The 20,319-nt window shown below is 39.0% G+C and overlaps 1 protein-coding gene across 9 annotated transcripts; it reads left to right on the forward strand.

Annotated features, from left to right (window-relative positions):
• The first annotated feature begins 389 nt into the window (after positions 1 to 389).
• ZNF283 (zinc finger protein 283) lies at positions 390 to 20,305 on the forward strand. Of its 9 annotated transcripts, XM_070771209.1 has the most exons (6): positions 393 to 529; positions 1,502 to 1,557; positions 1,940 to 2,001; positions 2,650 to 2,737; positions 5,037 to 5,163; positions 11,902 to 20,305. In XM_070771209.1, the coding sequence occupies exons 3-6, from the start codon at positions 1,988 to 1,990 to the stop codon at positions 13,602 to 13,604; spliced, it is 1,932 nt and encodes a 643-aa protein (XP_070627310.1). In that variant the 5' UTR covers positions 393 to 529; positions 1,502 to 1,557; positions 1,940 to 1,987; the 3' UTR covers positions 13,605 to 20,305. The 9 variants fall into 9 exon arrangements, with proteins under 9 accessions (XP_070627309.1, XP_019835575.2, XP_070627310.1 ...); XM_070771208.1 differs by having other exon boundaries at positions 390 to 529; positions 930 to 2,001; XM_019980013.2 differs by lacking the exon at positions 1,502 to 1,557 and having other exon boundaries at positions 394 to 640; positions 1,943 to 2,001.
• The last annotated feature ends 14 nt before the right edge of the window (positions 20,306 to 20,319 follow it).

Consider the following 20,319-nt stretch of genomic DNA (forward strand, 5'->3'; position numbering starts at 1 on the left):
AAGCTCTTGAATGATCAAGCCTGGTCTCTGGTCCTGAAACTAAATCTTTTTCGGAGATCACAAATCCGACATCGTTCAAGGTAAGCTATCATAACCCCCATCTCCACCTGCCCTGGACTTGAGAATGCCTTCCTCGACCTTCATTGACAACTTCTTAACTTTCCGTCAGCCACACCAAAGACAACGAAGCCACTAGGTTCGGCCAATACTCTTCTCTTTCCGGCAAAGATCAGAAATTCAGATTGGCTTTAGAAAAGGCGCCCGTGACAGGCGGAGCCAAGTTGCGTGCTGGGATGAAGGTCCAGGTTCCCATCTTCCGGGGGATTCGCTGGCCCCGGACTACATTTCCCAGAAGTCTTTCGGCACAAATCCTCTCCGGGCGGGGCGAGTTTGCGGAGAGCGCTTCGAAGTGCTGGGCTAGAGCCTCTGAGGATTTTCGGGCTCTTATTTCCCATGAACCTCTGGGCCTAAACTAACCTCAGTCTCTGGGTCTCTTTCCGGTGTTTCCGAGATTTTTGGACTCTGCGTGGTGAGTTGGACGAGTTGGAGGAAGTGGTCAGCCCCCAGTCAGGGTGGGAGGGCTCAGCGGACTTCTCCAGCGCCCTGTCAGAAACGGCAGTGAGGGAGGGAGGCGCTCGAGGTGAGAAGGCCCGGCGGCTGACAGGTTGTGTGATGTCCGGAACCTCAAGCCTGGTGTGTGAGCGAGAGTCTGAGAAAAATGGTGTGTGACAGACGGCGTGACAGAGCCAGAGTATGTCTCCCTAACGGTGTGCGAGATTGGGATTGTGTGACAAAGTGACGAGGTGCGTGGTCTTGTTAGTACTTGTGGTTTGCTTTGGCGGACGCTCTAGGTTCCCTCAGTCGCTGCCTGAGTTAAGTGACCACAAGAAAAGAAGCCCTGTATTAAGCCTTAGAATGTGTGTTTCCAGCAAGAAGACACAGATCGAGTCTTGAGAATTTTACAGTTTTACATCTGGAAGCGTCCTCATCACAGTCTCCTGGGAAGATGTGTACGATTCCTCTTTGCGGGGCCAGCTTCACGTGTCAGCACCACTGCAACCAGACCTCTGTCCCCAGGAATTGCTCTCAGCTGAGTTGCAGCTTCCCCTTTAATTCCGTTTGTTTGTGTGTGGACGACGGCAGATGTGCCCCCGGAGAGTGTTTTGTTTGTTTTTAGTTAGGTCTGTCTGTGTTCCAAGGAATTCTGGTGTCTCACGATTTCTTCTCATCCCTTCTCGCCGTCCCTACCGACCCCCTCACCCCCACCTCCTCCACCACCTCCGGTGCTGCTGGGTTTCTGAGACGACCCTGAGAAGTAGGAAAGAACTGTTGCATATTTTTTGTGTTGCATACTTAGAAATCAAGGTTCAGGTGAATTTGTCTTTCTTTTTTTAATTCATAGTTCCCTTTGTTTCTTATCTCTCTCTGCTTCTCTTTTTTAAGTCTTTATTGAATTTGTTACAACGTTGCTCCTGTTATATGTTTTGGTTTTTTTGGCCAGAGGGATCGAGCTCACACTCCCTGGATTGGAAGGTGAAGTCCTAACCACTGGACTGCCAGGGAAGTCCCACCTTTGTTTATAATTATGAGAATTTTTGTTTTCCTTGATGTTAAGTATCTCCATTAGTAGTGTCTGTCCTGGGCCTTCTGGTGAATGACCCACCACGCTGATGCAGCCCTCTCCCCAGAGACCCCCTATTGTCCTTCTCCTCAGTCAGTAGCCATCTGTTCATATGGCAAATTGTTCAAATCCTCGAATGCATTGGAAGGCATTTTTCAAGGATTATATCCAAATGTTTTAAATTGACCATTCAGTGAAGAATGAGAATGGTGTAGCCACACTGGTTAAGTATCTACTCTGTAGGAAATATTGTTGTGTTTATGTGTGTAGATTTCCCTGCTCTGACTTTGAAGGGAAAAAATAATTTGTGTTCATTCACAGGAGAATCTTGACAGTGAAAGTGTCTCACTGTGCTACAGCTACAAGATGTTGAGGAGCTGGTAGGTGTCATTTGTTTCAGACCCACTGATTTTCAGTGTTGGGCCTGTTGGTTCATTTTTCTTCATGACTGAATTCCCTATCACTCAATTTTTTACATTTGGAAATATCTTTATTTTTCTAATTGGGCTTCCCTGGTAGCTCAGCTGGTAAAAATTCACCTGCAATTCAGGAGACCCCAGTTTGACTCCTGGGTCAGGAAACTTCCTGGCGAAGGGATAGGCTGCTCACTCCAGTATTCTTGGGCTTCGCTGGTAGCTCAAGATGGAAAAGAATCTGCCTGCAATGTGGGAGACCTGGGTTCAGTCCCTGGGTTGGAAAGATCCCCTGGAGAATGGAACAGCTACCCACTCCAGTATTTGTGCCTGAAGAATTCCACGGACAGAGGAACCTGGCAGACTACAGTCCATGGGGTCGCAAAGAATTGGACACGACTGAGCAACTTTCACTTTTATTTTTCTGATTTCAGAGTTAACACAGGTTTGTTGCAAAACATTCACCAATCTGGGAAATGTATAGAAAAGGAAGTTAAAATTATATCCCATAGAGTTAATCATTCTTATTATTTTGATGTCTTTTTATTCAGTTGTTTAAGTCAGGACAGGCTCACTTCAGCACACCTGGACTAAAGCTTCTTTTTCCTTCTGCAGCTCTGGCTTTTCTGGACTCTGTGCTTCACCAATAGAGGAACTCTATGGAGTACTAATTAGTTCCTGGGATTCTAGAACCATGACTGACGTAAGTTGGTCTTTCTCCTTGACATGTTGTGATGTTTAGGTCATGTGGATCTTTTCCTGAATTACCCTAAAGCTTTCTACTTAACAGAACCCCCTCCTTGAACCTCCTTCTCAGTTCTTCCTGTTCCAGTAAAGGGTGATGCCAAATATCCCAGCGTCTGCCCTCTGTGCCATTTCCAGTCAGCACCATCGTATTCATCAACCACTTAACTCAACATCTCCTGTGGCTCAGTCTTCCATCAAGAGCAGTGAAGGGATGGAGTCCTCTAAGGGAAATATTTGAGCATCTGTCCAAGAATAACACAAAGAAATATACTGAACAATCAGTTCGCTTTTATTTATATACTAGGAAAACCAACAGTAGGTTGAGTTCATCATCTTTCAAAGGCATGAAGAGGATTCATATAAGAGGAGGAAAGAGGAGAGAATGAAGACTTAAGACCTTTGGAAAGCACCAGTTTTCCTTTTGCAAGCCAAGATGCTGATTAATTCATGTTCTATCTAGAAAAAAAAAGGATAAAGTTTCCTCAATAGTTTTCCTTTTTCAGGCTAATATACAGCTATCAAAGAAGCGGGTCAGGGTGCTCTGCCCTTAGCCAGCTGAATGGTCACCCATGGGAAGAGTTTCAATTGTGTATTCTCTGGTAGAGCTTTGGTGTTTAACTGGCACAGATCCATATCAGGCTGTCTTAAGTCTTGCCTTTTGTTATTACTTCCATCTTCGTTCAGCCAGGGCTGCCCCGTTTCCCTTATTAGGGTTTCTCATTCCCATGACAGGTCTGTGGTGTGATGAGTTAGTGATGAGGGTTCCTTTGGATCACACAGGAAAACTTGGAACTTCTACACAGACCTGAGTTTTCTAGAAAGATAACATAGAATATAGGATTTCTTAGTTTCAGCTTCAGTTTGTATGAGATCACATGTATTGTGAACTTTCAGGATTAGAGTGGGGAGTAAGTGGTTCTTTCCAGGGATTCCCTTATCAATAAACACCAGTGTCAAAGTCCATTTTGTTATTGACCAGGTTGTGACATCTGTGTCATGTCATGATCTTCTATCCGTATCTTCCAACTCGAGAACAAGGAATGTGTTAAGTGATGGATGGTTGATGGTACCACATAAGAAGAGGATCCAGATTCTTAAATACTGGATGATAACAGACTCCTGGAATTAAGAAACTCTTTAAAAGTTTTGTTCACCCTAAATGTGTAATAGTTATTAATCTTGTACATTCATATGATGAACTGAGTTGCATCTAATAAAAATGTTTTATGTATTAAATTCATCATAATAAGAAAAAAATGCTAACCACAGGGAACTATACTCAGTATTTTATAATTACCTATAAGGGAAAAGAATCTGAAATCCGTGTGCTATATACCTGAAACTGCTGCTGTTGCTGCTGTCACTTCAGTCGTGTCTGACTCTGTGCAACCCCATAGACGGCAGCCCACCAGGCTCCCCCATCCCTGGGATTCTCCAGGCAAGAACACTGGAGTGGGTTGCCATTTCCTTCTCCAATGCATGAAAGGAAAAGTGAAAGTGAAGTCGCTCAGTCGTGTCTGACTCTTGGCGACCCCATGGACTGCAGCCTACCAGGCTCCTCCATCCATGGGATTTTCCAGGCAAGAGTACTGGAGTGGGGTGCCATTGCCTTCTCCAATACCTGAAACTAGCACAATATTATAAATCAACTATACTTCAGTAAAAAATTAATATAAGAAGAAAAAGGAAAATGCCTATGATATAATCTAAGAGAATGATTCACTTGAGGTTTAATGGTAATCTTTAATTTAATGGAAATCATTTTTCTAAAATAAGATTTTATAGTACATTTGGGAAAAGTGGAGTTTTTTTCATATTTTTTTAAAGGGACAAGATGGTGTAGCAATTCCTATATATAAAGAATTTATGAAGTGGGCACATAGCAGGTTGTATGTATGTATACACACCCATAAACATCCCTGTCCCTTCCCACAACACACTTTTTATTTAATAGAGGAGAAACTAGGATTATTTTATGCATATCAGACAGATCTGGGAAGCTGAATTATCTCACAGTATACAGGAAGTTCTTTCTGCGATAACAGGTTTCTTTTTGAACGTGTAGACACTCTGCTTTAATCATACTAATTTCCTTACTTTTTCCTACCCATCTGTTTCACAGGCTTTCAGCTGACTTGGTTGCTATATTTTTCTCTTCTTATAGGTTATCCTTCATACTCCTCTCTTTTTTCCTCTTGGGAATATTTTTTTAATTTCTTTAATTTCACAAGTAATGAGTGGGTTTTTGGTTTTAGGGCATGGTGACATTCAGGGATGTGGCCATTGACTTCTCTCAGGAGGAGTGGGAATTTCTGGACCCTGCTCAGAGGGACTTGTATGTGGATGTGATGTTGGAGAACTACAGCAACTTGGTCTCACTGGGTAAGGTCATATGCCTGAAATAATTTACTTTTCTATCTGCAACATCAGCTTTCTCCACTGGGAATTACAGGGCTCTTTTTGAAGAAATCAGGTGAATTTCACCTTCATGTTCTCAAAATAATGCATTGGTATTCATTGGCTTAGAAGTGGGTTCATTGAGCACCTTGATCATCCCATCCCTCAGGGAGCTTCAACCCTCCTCTGGCCTTTTCTGCAGTGGCGTCTCTTCAATGACCAAGGAGCTGGATTTGTATTATGGGGCATATGTTTATTTCATAACTACTGTCAGAGAAACCACATTTCATGCTGTGTTTAACGTCAGCATTTCTACAGGTGATCTCTGTCCTTGCTAGTCATAGTGTGGTTCTTTTGTGTGAGGGACCATAGAAAGGCCAGAAGAGAGTTAGTGAAAGAGAGAGTACCCAGAAGTGAGTGAGGGAGACAGGAAGAGCCTAGGTGACAGGCTGTGGTGTTGGTTTCGGGGAATAATGTGGATTGTTCTCTCAGTGATTAGAAGCCATGATTTGGTTTACGTGGGGTTTTAACTTTTTTATTTTTAAGTGTTACACAAACACCTATCATCAACTTCTTCCAGGGTTTGTTAGAAATTGCACCTTGTCAGGTCCTACTCCAGCATCTGTATTTACTTATGGTCCCTGGTGATTTTTATTCACCTTAAAGAATTGCTCCCCTTTGTTATGTTCTGACCCACATATGGGAAGTACAGCTAGAAACAAAATCCTGATACACTGTGGCTCTCAGAAGAACCTCTCTACTTTAATAGAATGGTGGATTGAATGAACAGAAATTCATTGCATGCTAAGTGAACATGTTCCTTTACTTCCAACATATTTGAAGTTGAAAATTACAATCTGAACTTTGCACTTGACAAAGTTAAATCCTACACTGAGTTAAATCCTAGAAATGTCTCACAAAACTTGTTTTCACCTTAGCAAAATAACAACAGTAACAATAATAACATTAATAGTTAACATTATGCTTACTAAAAACCAGGCCCTGTACTGAGCAGAGCAAATACATGAATGTTTTTAACTTTTACAACATCCCCATGAGGTAGGTACTATTTTTAACCCTTTTTATAGACGAGATTACTGAGGCACATACACAGTTTAAATGACCTCCCAAGGTCACACAGCTGGTGGGGACACAGTGGCAACAGTTGAACCTAAGAAGTCTGGCTCTAGAATCTGTGTTTTAAAATCACCATTATGTGTTCTGTTTGCTCAAAAGAGGTAGAACCTGAATGAGCCTAAAACAAGGTCATTTTTCTACTTTATATGATCTCGTGTTCATTCCCACTGTTTCACTCTTCTCTGGAGTCTTTGTCAATATTATTTTTACCTTTATTGCAAATTTAACCAAATGTTTTGCACTTATAATTAAAAAAACAAAAACAAAAAATCTGCACCATTTGAGATTTCTTTTCCTGCAAGCAGACACTCCATTTCTAAGGAGAAGAGCCCTGGATAATTGCTGGGGATGTGAGGAGGTGCAAGAAGTTAGATCCCAGGAAGGCAAAGGCAGGAGGGAGCCATCAGCCCAGGGAACAACCTCACAGGTCACACAGGAGGAGAAAGGGAACAGCTGGGATGGTGTTTGGAAGTTCCTTATGAAGGACCAAGGCCTGTGGAGTGAAGGCCTGACACCTGGGAGAAGATAGAGATCTCAGTTTGAGCTACCAGAGAAACTTCATCCTGATCTCATTTCTGAGACTCCTTGTTTCTCTTCTTCTATTTCCCTCCCATTTCAGTGAGGAATTCTTTTTTGTTCTCGTTGGAACTATTTTACTTATATGTTGGATATAGCTATTTTCCAGCTGTTTTGCATTTGTGTATGTGAATGAATACACATACTCGTTCATCAATTCACCACATATTTGGAGTTCCTACTCCTAGCCAGGCTGCATACTGGGCACTATTAATACCATCAGGAACAAGATTGATAACTTGCTCATTCTTGTGTACTTTGTGTCATTGGGGAGAAACATAAATAAATAGATAAATAGTATCATGTAATGAAACATGTTCATGAGAGGCAGGCAGCATAAGAGAACAGAAAATGATGGGAACTGATACAGCTAATTCAGATAAGGGGGTCAGGGAAAGCTTTTTTGAATAGAAATGTGAGGTCTAGAATCAGGTTATATGAATACCTGTGAACTGAAGGGCAAAGGTCCTGAAGGTGGTAAGGAACTTTATTGGAAGAACTCTAAGAAGGGTAGAGTTAGTAAAGGAGTGTGTACTGGTCCTGGAGATAAACACGGGTTAGATAATATACAGTTGTGTTGTTGTTTTCATAGGAATTTGGATTGTTTAGTTTCAGTCTGAAACCATTCATCTTTTCTTGATTTACATTCCTTATTTCCTGAATAAAAATTTACAATATTATGTTTCAAGTATATAGCAAAGTGATTAAGTTATACATATATATGTGTGTGTATATATATATATATATTTCAGATTGTGTTCCATTATAGGTTATTACAAGATATTGACTATAGTTCCCTGTGCTATACAGTAAATGCTTATTGTTTTTCTATTCTGTGTATAGTAGTTTTGTTAATCCCATACTCTTAATTTCTTCCTCCCCTGACTTTCCTCTTTGGTAACCATAAGTTTCTTTTCTATGTCTCTGTTTCTGTTTTGTATATAGATTCATTTGTATTATTTCTTAGATTCCACATATAAGTGATGTCATATAATATTTGTCTTCCTCTGTTTGACTTACTTTACTTAGTATGATATTCTCTAGCACCATCCATGTTGCTGGAAATGACAATGTTTCATTCCTTTTTATGGCTAAGTAATATTCCATTGTGTGTATATATATCATATTCTCTTAAACCAGTTGTCTATTGATGGGCATTAGGGTTGTTTCCATGTCTTGGCTATTATAAATAATGCTGCTATGCACATGGGGTACATGTATCTTTTTGAATTAGAGTTTTTGTCTTTTCAAGATATATGCCCAGGAGTGGGATTACTGAATAATAATAATTGCTCTATTTTTATTTTTTTTAAGGAACCTCTGTTTTTGTTCTCCGTAGTGACTGTACCATTTTATATTCCCACCAACAGTGTATGAGGGTTCCCTTTTCTCCACACTGTCTCCAGCATTTATTACTTATAGACTTTTATGGTGGCCATTCTGACTGGTATGAAGGGGTGCCTCAGTGCAGTTTTGTTGTGCATTTCTGTAGTAAATAGTGATGTAGAGCATTTTTTTATGTCCCTGTTGGCTATCTGTATGTGTTCTTTGGAGAAATGTCTATTTAGATCTTGTGCCCATTTTTTGATTGGGTTGTTTGTTTTTATTGAGTTGTATGAGCTGTTTGTATATTTTGGAAATTAACCCCTTTAATGAGACTTTTATGAGGAGGAACTTTGAGGCTATTAAATGTTGTATTCCTCTTCAAACTTTCGGTTTATTCATATGTTGGATTTCTAGTCAGTAGGTTGTAATTTGTTCTTCCCATTATTTATTTTGAAGCTCAAAATATATGAGCTGGTTCCAGAGGTGGGTGGGAACCCTCTAAATAGTAGCTTCTGTGTCCTTTGACATGTCTCCATCACACTTAGAACACCTTATTTTCTGACATAACTCCATGTTCCAGCCCTAAAGTCAGCCTTTTCTTCGAGGTGCCCTGGTTCCTTTTAGTTGAGTATGGTATTTAGAAGCCAGAATCTGAGTGCTAGATTTGCTCATTGCTGCTGGGGAATGGCTGTCCCTAGGCCCTCTCAGTGAACAGAGTAGGAAGAGAATATGTTTATATGCAGCATGCATGTATGTACACACATTTACATCTATCCCATGAGTTCACACAGATGTCTCCAGTTCCTTTTCAACACTACAGGTTTCATTTCAGCTTATTCACCTTCCATATTTCTAACTCCCTTTTCTGATAGTGAAAAACATGGGTTCCATTATTCTTAATCTATTTATAGTTGACCCTTGAACAACATGGGTTTGAACCATGAAGGTCCACTTATATGCAGATTTTTGTCAAGAAATATACAGTAGACTCCGTTTCCACAGGTTCTACACCCATGGAAAAGGAGGGCCAACTATGGGACTTTGCATCCTTGGGTACCTGAGGTGGGTTCTGGAACCAATCCCCCAAGATACCACCAAGGGATGACTGTATTTATTTGATCAAACTCTCTGTGACTAACCAGTCTTCTGTTACCACTGCCACCACCACCTTGATCACGTGATTGCCTTTCTTATCCCACTTGGACTGTGACAACCCATGCCAAGTCACTCAGCACATGAACACTTGTCCTTACCTTGCTTGCATTCTGACTCCTGACATGAGAAAACCTTTTTACATTGTGACTGTCCTCGTGCTGGCTGACCTTCAGATCCTGCTCTGGGCCTCATTTTATTAAAAACTGATCCTTGAGGATGCGTTTTGAAAATATTATGTGTGATGAGATGGAAAGTCTTCATTAAGCTCTTCTGCTGTATACTGAAGTGTAGTGGTTACCTTGCAGGAAACTGCCTGTGTCATTGTTTGAATTATGAGTTAAACTAGCTGCTTTTTTCATGGAACACCCCTTTTTTTTTCCTTGAAAGAATGACTGACAGGCACACTATGGTTGAAGGCTTGAGTAGTTGGAAAACATTTTCTTCTAAATGAGCATGTCACTTTAAGAACAACTAAGAGTATTTATTGCCAATGATAAAATTTAAACTTTCAAGTAAAAATTAGAATTGTGTGAAGCTTATATCCATTATTTTGAACTTTACAGCTTCCTAGTAAATATTTTTCTGGTGAGGTAGATATATTTTTAACTTACGGTTTTCTTCGATATTATGTAATGAAATACGTCAGCATTTCAAATATCTGCAGAATTCAGTGAACCAGTATTTTTCAAATGACCAGTGCATGATATTACAGAATTATGCATGGATAAAAGAAAATCATCTAAAGTGTAATGGATTCTGTAACATAATATGAAAAGTTCATGGGTATGGTTGCATACTCCACCTTGGAACTAACCTTTTAAGAAACCATCACTTCTCATGTTTTACTGTATCAAAGAATAGCATCCACTATTACCTAAACAAGCTCATAGAATATTCTGCTATTTTATAATTATATATCTGTTAGAGGCTGGATTTTCTTCATATGCTATTTTCTTCAGTGCTATTTCTTCAACCAAAATAGCATTGCCACAGTTTGAATGCAAAAGAATCCAGTTGTCCTCTGTTAAGCCAGATATTAAAGAGACTTACAAAATATTTTAAGAAGTTATTCATTAATTTTTTGTTTTGGAATTTTTCTTCCAAATATGGTTACTTTTCATAAAATGTGTTATTTAACATTAATGATTTATCATTTTTAAATAAATTAATAACTTTTAATTTCTCAGTTTTAATTTCTAATATGGTTAATTTCAAAAGATATAGCCTACATAAACAAAAGCTCTTTTGGGTCCTCAATGCTTTTTTTTTTTTTAATATCTAAAAAGAAGCTAAACTTCTGTTCATTTACTATCACTGTTGAGCCTTAAACAAAAACATTCAAATACCAAGTAATTATAATGGAAGCTCAATTCTTATTTGTTGAACTACTTATTGAGGCTAAGTTGTAAATAAGTGCACTCCTTTTAGTTTACATTTGGTCATCTCAAAGTAATTGTAATATTAGGTTGGTCAGTTTAAATACTGGCTTCCTTTTGGATATACACACAGTCTTCACATCCAAATGTTATTGTATATAAAACAATAAGAAATTATTAAATAAAATAGCAATAGTCAGTGCAGTTTAGGCCTGTGCCCAATTATTGTTGATTAAAATTGCTTCCCACAATCATTTCCACAGTACTCATCCAACATTTATTAGCTTACCAAGGTATTATACAATCACCAATAGGCAAAAACACTAGATTTGTATACTTTGTATTTCAGATATACTTACACATGCGCAAGCAAGGGATTCACCAATATTGAAGAGTATAAGAGTCTACTGAGACCAAAAAGTTTGAGAACTATTGCTCCAGGGTATGGTTCTTACTTTCAGTATATGGTCTTTCAGAGACCTCAAAGTAGATGCTTGGGAGTGTTCATTGAGGTCTTTCCATTTGAATTGGGTTGACTTCCAGTGTGCAACTTCTAGAATCTCTGGTTGTAGTCAATACCCCAGGCACCTTGTGAATGCATAATATTTGGTTACAGATCCAAGGAAGAACCCCTGCATAGGTTCCTGGGGCTCCTTTGCATGGCTTCTCCTTTGATAAACCTTGAATCACAAATTCTACTCACCTTAGCAGCCCTGAATTCAGATCCTAATATCCTTTGCCCAGTGACTTGATTGGTGGAAGGGCACATTTTAGTTTAAGAGACTTTACAAAGGAAGATGATGAGGAACTTGTTAAAATGACCTTTGTGGAATCCTCCAGAAAACTGTCAAATCAGAACATGATGATGACAGAAAACAACAAAGTTCTGTAAAGCAATTATCCTTTAATAAAAAATAAATTAAAAAAAAAAGCCCCCCCCCCCAAAAAAAAGAACAATGAGATCACAAGAGCTGAAAAATCACAACTGAATTTGTTGTTGGACAGGAGAGAGGCTTGTGCTTAGGAATTTACTAAGTCTCCTGATGCAGTTCACTTATGAGTATTATTTTCAATTTGTCTTTAGTTCTAGTATAAAGGACTTTTTTTTCTGGCAAAGGAAATAAAATGTTGTGGTTTTCTTGTTTTCTTTCAGATTTGGAGTCGACATATGAGACAAAAAATACATTTTCAAAAAAGGACATTTTTGAAATAAATTTTTCCCAGTGGAAGATAAAGGAAAGAAGTAAAACCATTGAGCTCGAGGCATCCATTTTCAAAAATAACTGGAAGTGTAAGAGCAGATTCAAGGGGCTCCAGGGACACCAAGAGAGATTATTCAGTCAAGTGATAATCAGCTATGAAAAAATGCCCACTTACAAAAAGCATGAATCTCTTATTGCACATCAAAGAACTCCTAATCAAGAAAAACCTTACATTTGTAAGGAATGTGGGAAGGCTTACAGACATGGCTCAAAACTTGTTCAACATGAGAGAATTCATATGGCTAAAAAACATTTTGAATGTAAAGAATGTGGGAAGGACTTTTTAAGTGCCTATCAACTCACTGTGCATCAGAGATTTCATACTGGTGAGAAACCTTATGAATGTAAGGAATGTGGGAAGACCTTTAGTTGGGGATCAAGCCTTGTTAAACATGAGAGAATTCATACTGGTGAGAAACCCTATGAATGTAAAGAATGTGGGAAGGCCTTTAGTCGTGGCTATCACCTTACTCAACATCAGAAAATTCATATTGGTGTGAAATCTTATGAATGTAAAGAATGTGGGAAGGCCTTTTTTTGGGGCTCAAGCCTTGCTAAACATGAGATAATTCATACAGGTGAGAAACCTTATAAATGTAAAGAATGTGGGAAGGCCTTCAGTCGTGGCTATCAACTTACTCAGCATCATAAAATCCATACTGGTAAGAAACCTTATGTATGTAAAATTTGTGGAAGGGGTTTTTGTTGGGGCTATCAACTTACTCGACATCAGATATTTCATACTGGCAAGAAACCCTACGAATGTAAGGAATGTGGGAAGACCTTTAATTGTGGCTCTAGTCTGGTTCAACATGAGAGAATCCATACTGGTGAGAAACCCTATGAATGTAAAGAATGTGGAAAGGCCTTTAGTCGTGGCTATCACCTTACTCAACATCAGAAAATCCATACTGGTGAAAAACCTTTTGAATGTAAGGAATGTGGGAAGGCTTTCAGTTGGGGTTCAAGCCTCGTTAAACACGAGAGAGTTCATTCTGGTGAGAAATCTTATGAATGTAAAGAATGTGGAAAAACCTTTGGTAGTGGCTATCAACTTACTCGACATCAGATATTTCATACTGGTGAGAAACCCTATAAATGTAAGGCATGTGGGAAGGCCTTTAATTGTGGCTCAAGTCTGGTTCAACATGAGAGAATCCATACTGGTGAGAAACCCTATGAATGTAAAGAATGTGGAAAGACCTTTAGTCGTGGCTATCACCTTACTCAACATCAGAAAATCCATACTGGTGAGAAACCTTTTAAATGTAAGGAATGTGGGAAGGCCTTTAGTTGGGGTTCAAGCCTTGTTAAACATGAGAGAGTTCATACTGGTGAGAAATACTATGAATGTAGAGACTGTGGGAAGGTCTTCAATAGTGACTATCAACTTAGTGTTCATCAGAGATTTCATACTGGTGAGAAACCTTATCAATGTAAGGAATTTGGGAAGACCTTTACCTGTGGCGTAAGCCATGTTCAACATGAGAGAATTAGTAATAATGATAAACCCTACAAATACAAAGAGTATGGGGAAGCCTTTATATGGACAGCCTATTCAAATGGGGCAGTTGATGCTGGTGAAACTTTATGACTGAAGAAATGTGAAAGAATGTGTTTGTGTATGTGTATAAACAACTTACTTAATGTGAGAAGTCTTACTCTTAAGAAACCTTTTGAATGTAGGGAATGTGAAAAACCCTAAACTGTATGGATAACTGATAGCAGAAAATTCATATTAGTGAGGAATATTTTGAAAATGAGGACTATGAAAAGGCCTTTCGACTTCTGTATGATCTTGAACATCTATACTGATGTGAAACCATTTAAATGTAGGAAATGTGTAAAGATCTTTAATTCATAATACAAAGTCTCATAAGCGTTGGAAAAATTATGCTCATCAGAAACTGTTAAAGGGATTTGGGAAGATTTTAAATTTAGTTTGGTTCTTGCATATCAGAGAATTCATACTGCTGTGAAATCCTGTGAATTTGAGGAGTAAGGGAAGCCTTGTAATCATGGTAAACATCTTAAAATACATCAGGGAATTCATCCTAATGAGAAGCCATTTGAATTAGAATTGTAGGAAGGCTTTTATACAAGTGCTACTCCAGCTATTGTCCAGAGACGTTCTGCCAGTCTATAAAATCATTGCCTGTCAATCATGAGATAAATGCAGAAAGTGAGAGTAAATGTTTGGAAACTTTCATAGAAATTTGATATTGCCATAACATTATATTTTACAAAAGTATCAGTCAATGAATGATTGGAAATTAAAAATGAAAAGTTTGTCCTTCCCTCTTTAAGTTGAGAGACAACATTCATACTTTAAAACAGGAGACAAGTTACAAAGTAACTTAATTAGAATAAGAATTCTTCACTCGTCAGACAATGATTAGAGTAGCAGAATACTTAATACTTCATAAGATATGTATGATGTATACTTCATCAGACTTTGGTAAATCTGAATAAGGAAAAGTCAAGAAAGTTGGCAACATTGTAGAATCATTAATAAGAAAAGATATAATTAGAGATATGGAGTTTTTCTTTTTTTATTTAAGGCAACACAATCTATTTAAACATATTTGGATCAATAAGCAAAGGAAAAGACTGAAAAAAATTGCTCCAAGATCTCTTTTTTAGAAACAATAGTTGGAAATTGTCATCTTCTTAGGTATCAATTTCAAGAGGAAAAAAAATTTTTTTTACTATCTCATCTGGATAACATATATATCTAGTAACAAAACTAAATGGAGATAGCCTCTAAAAAGCAAAAGCTAGATTAATTGAATTTCCGTGCATGCCTGTTCAGTTGCTTGTCATGTCTGACTCTTTGTGAACTCATGGACTATAGCCCGACAGGCTCCTCTGTCCATGGAGATTCTCCAGGCAAGAATACTGGAATGGGTTGCCATGCCCTCCTCCAGGGGAACTTCCTGACCCAGGTAAATGCACAATTTTTAATTAAAATGCCAGTAAGCAGAATCCAGATGTAAGATTGCACAATAGAAAATAATTTTTATGAAATTATATGAAATAATTTAATAGAGATAAAAATATCCAAGCCCCAAATTTTCTGGTTTAAATGGAAATATAGGCTAACTGACAAAAAAAAAAAAAAAAGAATCAGTATAAGTTTAATTCATTCTGATAGTTCATCTTAGATTTGTGTGACTTTTAGAGTAGGAAATTACATGCAATGACTTAATTCTAAGAAGAATTTAATATTTGTAAATCAGAATGCATCTCAAAATTGGTGACTTTTCATTTTCATCTGGGTGGCTGTTATGATTTAGTGCCGACATGAAAGTATATTAGTTATGATGAAATAAAAGAATGTTTATATACTCAGAATTTGACCCTTTAAAAATGACTGATTTCCAAAAAATCAGTTACATAAGAACTGGACTGACAAATGTCTGTGGTTTATCTTGGTCATTGTTTTAATCTGCACCTCACTTCTCTGTCCATTTTTGCAGATAGGCCATCCATGGTATCTCTGTTCAGTCGTTTATGGTCTAGTGGTTGACAGCATTATTCTGCATAATTGTAATAATCAAATGTAATACAAATGTAATACAAATGTAATACAAAATATATCATCACCAGTTAGTATTTTACTCCTCCTGGGTACCATATTTACATGTTAACTAGGCGATATGGCGATATGGCGATAGCACCTTATCCTACCATTTCTGAATAGGTCTCAGAAGTCACCAGTGCTTAATAGTACTTGAGGAACAAAGGAAATTAATTCTCTGATTAAAGAAGCTTATGAAGCAGCATCTTCTAAAATACCCTCTTAAAAAAAATAATAAAATACCCTCTTAAGGAACTACCTAAAGTACCTTATCAGCTTATCAAAAGACTAAAGAGTAGTGAAGAAAATTGTTCAACTGTGTTTAAGTTGGCGTATCTCAAACTTCATTATGGAAATACTAATTCTCATGACTTATATAACATCTTGAGAGTGTGAAACTGCATTGGGAGGTGCAACCATAACTAAAAGAGACGATAAAGTTGGAAATTTCAGTCACCAAGTCTGATTGTTTAGCTATGACAGGATGACAGTATCGTACTCTCAGTTGCCTTCTAATGTTTTCTCTTATGAGTAAATATCTTTGTTGTGTCTAAGTAGGCATGGCTCCTGAGTTTTATCAAATGCCATTTTATCATCTCTTCCTGCAGTTGTATTTAATTTGTTATACTGTGATAATTATTTATACTGACAGACTCTTTGACTTCTTCCTGTTTCTGGTATACTCAGGTTAGCCATTGGTGTGCGTGTGTGTCTGTGTGTATGTGTTTTGGATGCACTACTTGATTTCACTTTCTACTATTTAGAATTTTTACATCTTGTGAGTGAGACTATCTGATGATTTTCTTTTAGAATATATTTTTTGTTTTTGTATTGCGATTACCTCTTCTTTAAAATTGCATGACTGTATTGGATTGTTTTGTTTTGAATTGGAGGTCCTTAATCATTTTTCTGACTCTTTGCAACCCCGTGGACTGTAGTCCACCAGTCTCCTCTGTCCATGGGATTCTCCAGGCAAGAATACTGGAGTGGGTTGCCATTTCCTTCTCCAGGGGTCTTCCGAACCCAGGGATATAACCCAGGTTTCCCACATTGCGGGCAGACGCTTTAACCTCGGAGCCACCAGGGAAATCACTGCAGATGGTGACTGCAGCCATGAAATTAAAAGACGCTTACTCCTTGGAAGGAAAGTTATGACCAACCTAGATAGCATATTCAAAAGCAGAGACATTACTTTGCCAACAAAGGTCCATCTAGTCAAGGCTATGGTTTTTCTAGTGGTAATGTATGGATGTGAGAGTTGGACTGTGAAGAAAGCTGAGCGCTCAAGAATTGATGCTTTTGAACTGTGTTGTTGGAGAAGACTCTTGAGAGTCCCTGGGACTGCAAGGAGATCCAACCAGTCCATTCTGAAGGAGATCAGCCATGGGATTTCTTTGGAAGGAATGATGCTGAAGCTATAACTCCAGTACTTTAGCCACCTCATGCAAAGGGTTGACTCATTGGAAAAGACTCTGATGCTGGGAGGGATTGGGGGCAGGAGGAGAAGGGGACGGCAGAGGATGAGATGGCTCGATGGCATCACTGACTCGATGGACATGAGTCTGAGTGAACTCTGGGAGTTGGTGATGGACAGGGAGGCCTGGCGTGCTGCGATTCATGGGGTTGCAAAGAGTCGGACGTGACTGAGCCACTGAACTGAACTGAACTGAATCATTTTTCTAGTTTAATCTGTTGATTTTCTTGTCTTTGAATTTCCACTTAGGACACAACAGTTTCACTGAATATCCAGCACAGTTCCTTTAAGGAATCTTCATAGTACCAGCCAAGATCCACATAAAAAGATCATTCCAACATAGTCCCTAATTGAAAATCTTCCAGTATGTGTTCTGGAAGATACTTTGTTGGGAAGTCAGAGTGCCTTATAGGACTGTTATAATTAGCCATGTCTTTCAGAGTATACTGGAGAAGGTGATGGCACCCCACTCCAGTACTCTTGCCTGGAAAATCCCATGGACAGAGGAGCCTGGTAGGCTGCAGTCCTTGGGGTTGTGAAGAGTCGGACAGGACTGAGCGACTTCACTTTCACTTTCAGAGTATACACATTTCTTTCTGTGTATACTGGGAGGTAGAATTGCTTGAATTTGTTTATGGGTATGCCTATGTTCAGCTTTAATAAGTTTAGTTCTACATATTAATAGATTTCCAAACAAATATACCAGCTGACACTCCCAACAGCAGTGTGTGTTCGTATCCTTGACAATATGTGGCATCATCAGTTTAAAAATATATGTACATATTTTGCTACTGTGGTAGGTATACAGTGCTACCTGATTGTAATGATTATGGTTCACATTTCCAGTTTTCTGATTGTCTGTTGGCTATTTGAATTTTTCAGTATCTTTTCGCTCCTTGCTCATACATCATTGGATGCATTAAGTGTGTACAGTTTCACAAAGTATCTGCACAATTTCTAGGACAGGATTTAACACCTAGGCCATCATCTGTGCATTTATCCTCCACTAGACAGGGAGCTGGTTGATGGCTATGATGGAATCAACTTTGTCTTTGCATCTCCAGCTCACAGTGTGATCCATGAGTTTTAGTTGTTTAACACAGTTAGGATACACTCATCAGAAATTAAAAGAACCAAAATGACTGAAGCAATGAGGAAGTATACTGAGTCATATAATATGATCCATTCTGGGCTGGTTGCCCTTTGTGCCTGACATGAGAGATACTGTGATCTCCACCACCATCACATCACTTCTCTCCTATATTGAGTTTCTAGTTCTCTGCTCGCTCCCCAGGTGGAAAACCTCCAGTTGCTTTCTTAGAAGGGGGTGACTTTAAAATCACTCACATGGTTAAAAAGATTATTCTCCCCTTCTGTTTCTGATGTCTCATTTTGGCCAGCAGATTCTTGAGCATGTTCTTTTCACGGTCCATGGCAGAAGCACAAAATGCTGAGCCAAAGCATCTTTAAGGTCTATACACCCATCCTGATCAGCTCACATTCTGTTGATTAGACAAGTCAAGTGGACAAGCCCAACATTAACAGAGGCAGGGGTGAGCCATGCCAAGGGCAGATGGTAAAGGAAGAATTGTGGGAAAACAGTACAAGCTACCAGGCTCATAACAACATAGGTCAGTCGGTTCAGTCACTCAGTCGTGTCCGACTCTGCGACCCCATGAATCACAGCACACCAGGCCTCCCTGTCCATCACCAACTCCCAGAGTTCACTCAGACTCATGTGCATCGAGTCAGTGATGCCATCCAGCCATCTCATCCTCTATCGTCCCCTTCTCCTCCTGCCCCCAATCCTTCCCAGCATCAGGGTCTTTTCCAATGAGTCAACTCTTCGCATGAGGTGGCCAAAGTATTGGAGTTTTAGCCTCAGCATCAGTCCTTCCAGTGAACACCCAGGACTGATCTCCTTTAGGATGGACTGATTGGATCTCCTTGCAGTCCCAGGGACTCTGAAGAGTCTTCTCCAACACCATAGTTCAAAAGCATCAATTCTTGAGCGCTCAGCTTTCTTCACAGTCCAACTCTCACATCCATACAGGACCACAGGAAAAACCATAGCCTTGACTAGACAGACCTTTGTTGGCAAAGTAATATCTCTGCTTCTTAATATGCTATCTAGGTTGGTCATAACTTTCCTTCTAAGGAGTAAGCGTCTTTTAATTTCATGGCTGCAGTCACCATCTGCAGTGATTTTGGAGCCCAAAAAATAAAGTCTGACACTGTTTCCACTGTTTCCCCATCTATTTCCCATGAAGTGATGGGACCAAATGCCATGATCTTAGTTTTCTGAATGTGGAGCTTTAAGCCAACTTTTTCACTCTCCTCTTTCACTTTCATCAAGAGGCTTTTTAGTTCCTCTTCACTTTCTACCATAAGGGTGGTGTCATCTGCATATCTAAGGTTACTGATATTTCTCCCAGCAGTCTTGATTCCAGCTTGTGCTTCTTCCAGCCAGCGTTTCTCATGATGTACTCTGCATAGAAGTTAAATAAGCAACAACATAGGTGGCTTCCCTATATTGCCTTATGGGGGTAGCTGAGCAATAGTTAATCATTTCAAAGATAATATATCTCCATGATGTCAGCCAATAGAAAAATATAAACCTTTCCTATAACCATGCTAATAGTTGCCATATGAATTTATAAATTTACATCTATTTATTTCAAAAATAGTAAATTATCGTGTATTATTAAGGTTTAAATTGAGTCTTCCTTGGCTCAGTGGTAAAGAATCTGCCTGCCAATGCAAGAGATGTGGTTTCAGTCCCTGGGTTGGGAAGGCCCCCTGGAGAAGGGAATGGCTACCCACTCTAGTATTCTTGCCTGGGAAATCCCATGGACAGAGGAGCATGGCAGGCTACAGCCCATGGGGTTGCAAAAGAGTTAGACACAACTTAGTGACTAAACAACAAATTGAGTCTTATGATGACTTGTGGCAGAACCATTGTCACTAATAAGTCTGCTTATGAATCAGTTCAGTTCAGTCATTCAGTCATGTCCAACTCTTTGTGACCCCATGGGCTGCAACACACAGTCCATGAATAGTTATGAATAGTTGTGGAGAAAATTACAAGAAAAAGGGAGAAAATGTGTCAGAATTCTGTACGTTAAGATGCTTTGTAATACCCAAAGTTAAAGAAATTTCTCCTTCATACAGACTTCTGAAAATGTGACCCCCACCATGTGAGCACAATTTGACAAAGAAATAAAAGGTATGGGCAGATAAACAGGTGTTCTTACT

The sequence above is a fragment of the Bos indicus genome, chromosome 18, assembly GCF_029378745.1.
Source record: "Bos indicus isolate NIAB-ARS_2022 breed Sahiwal x Tharparkar chromosome 18, NIAB-ARS_B.indTharparkar_mat_pri_1.0, whole genome shotgun sequence".
Taxonomy (NCBI): Eukaryota; Metazoa; Chordata; class Mammalia; order Artiodactyla; family Bovidae; genus Bos; species Bos indicus.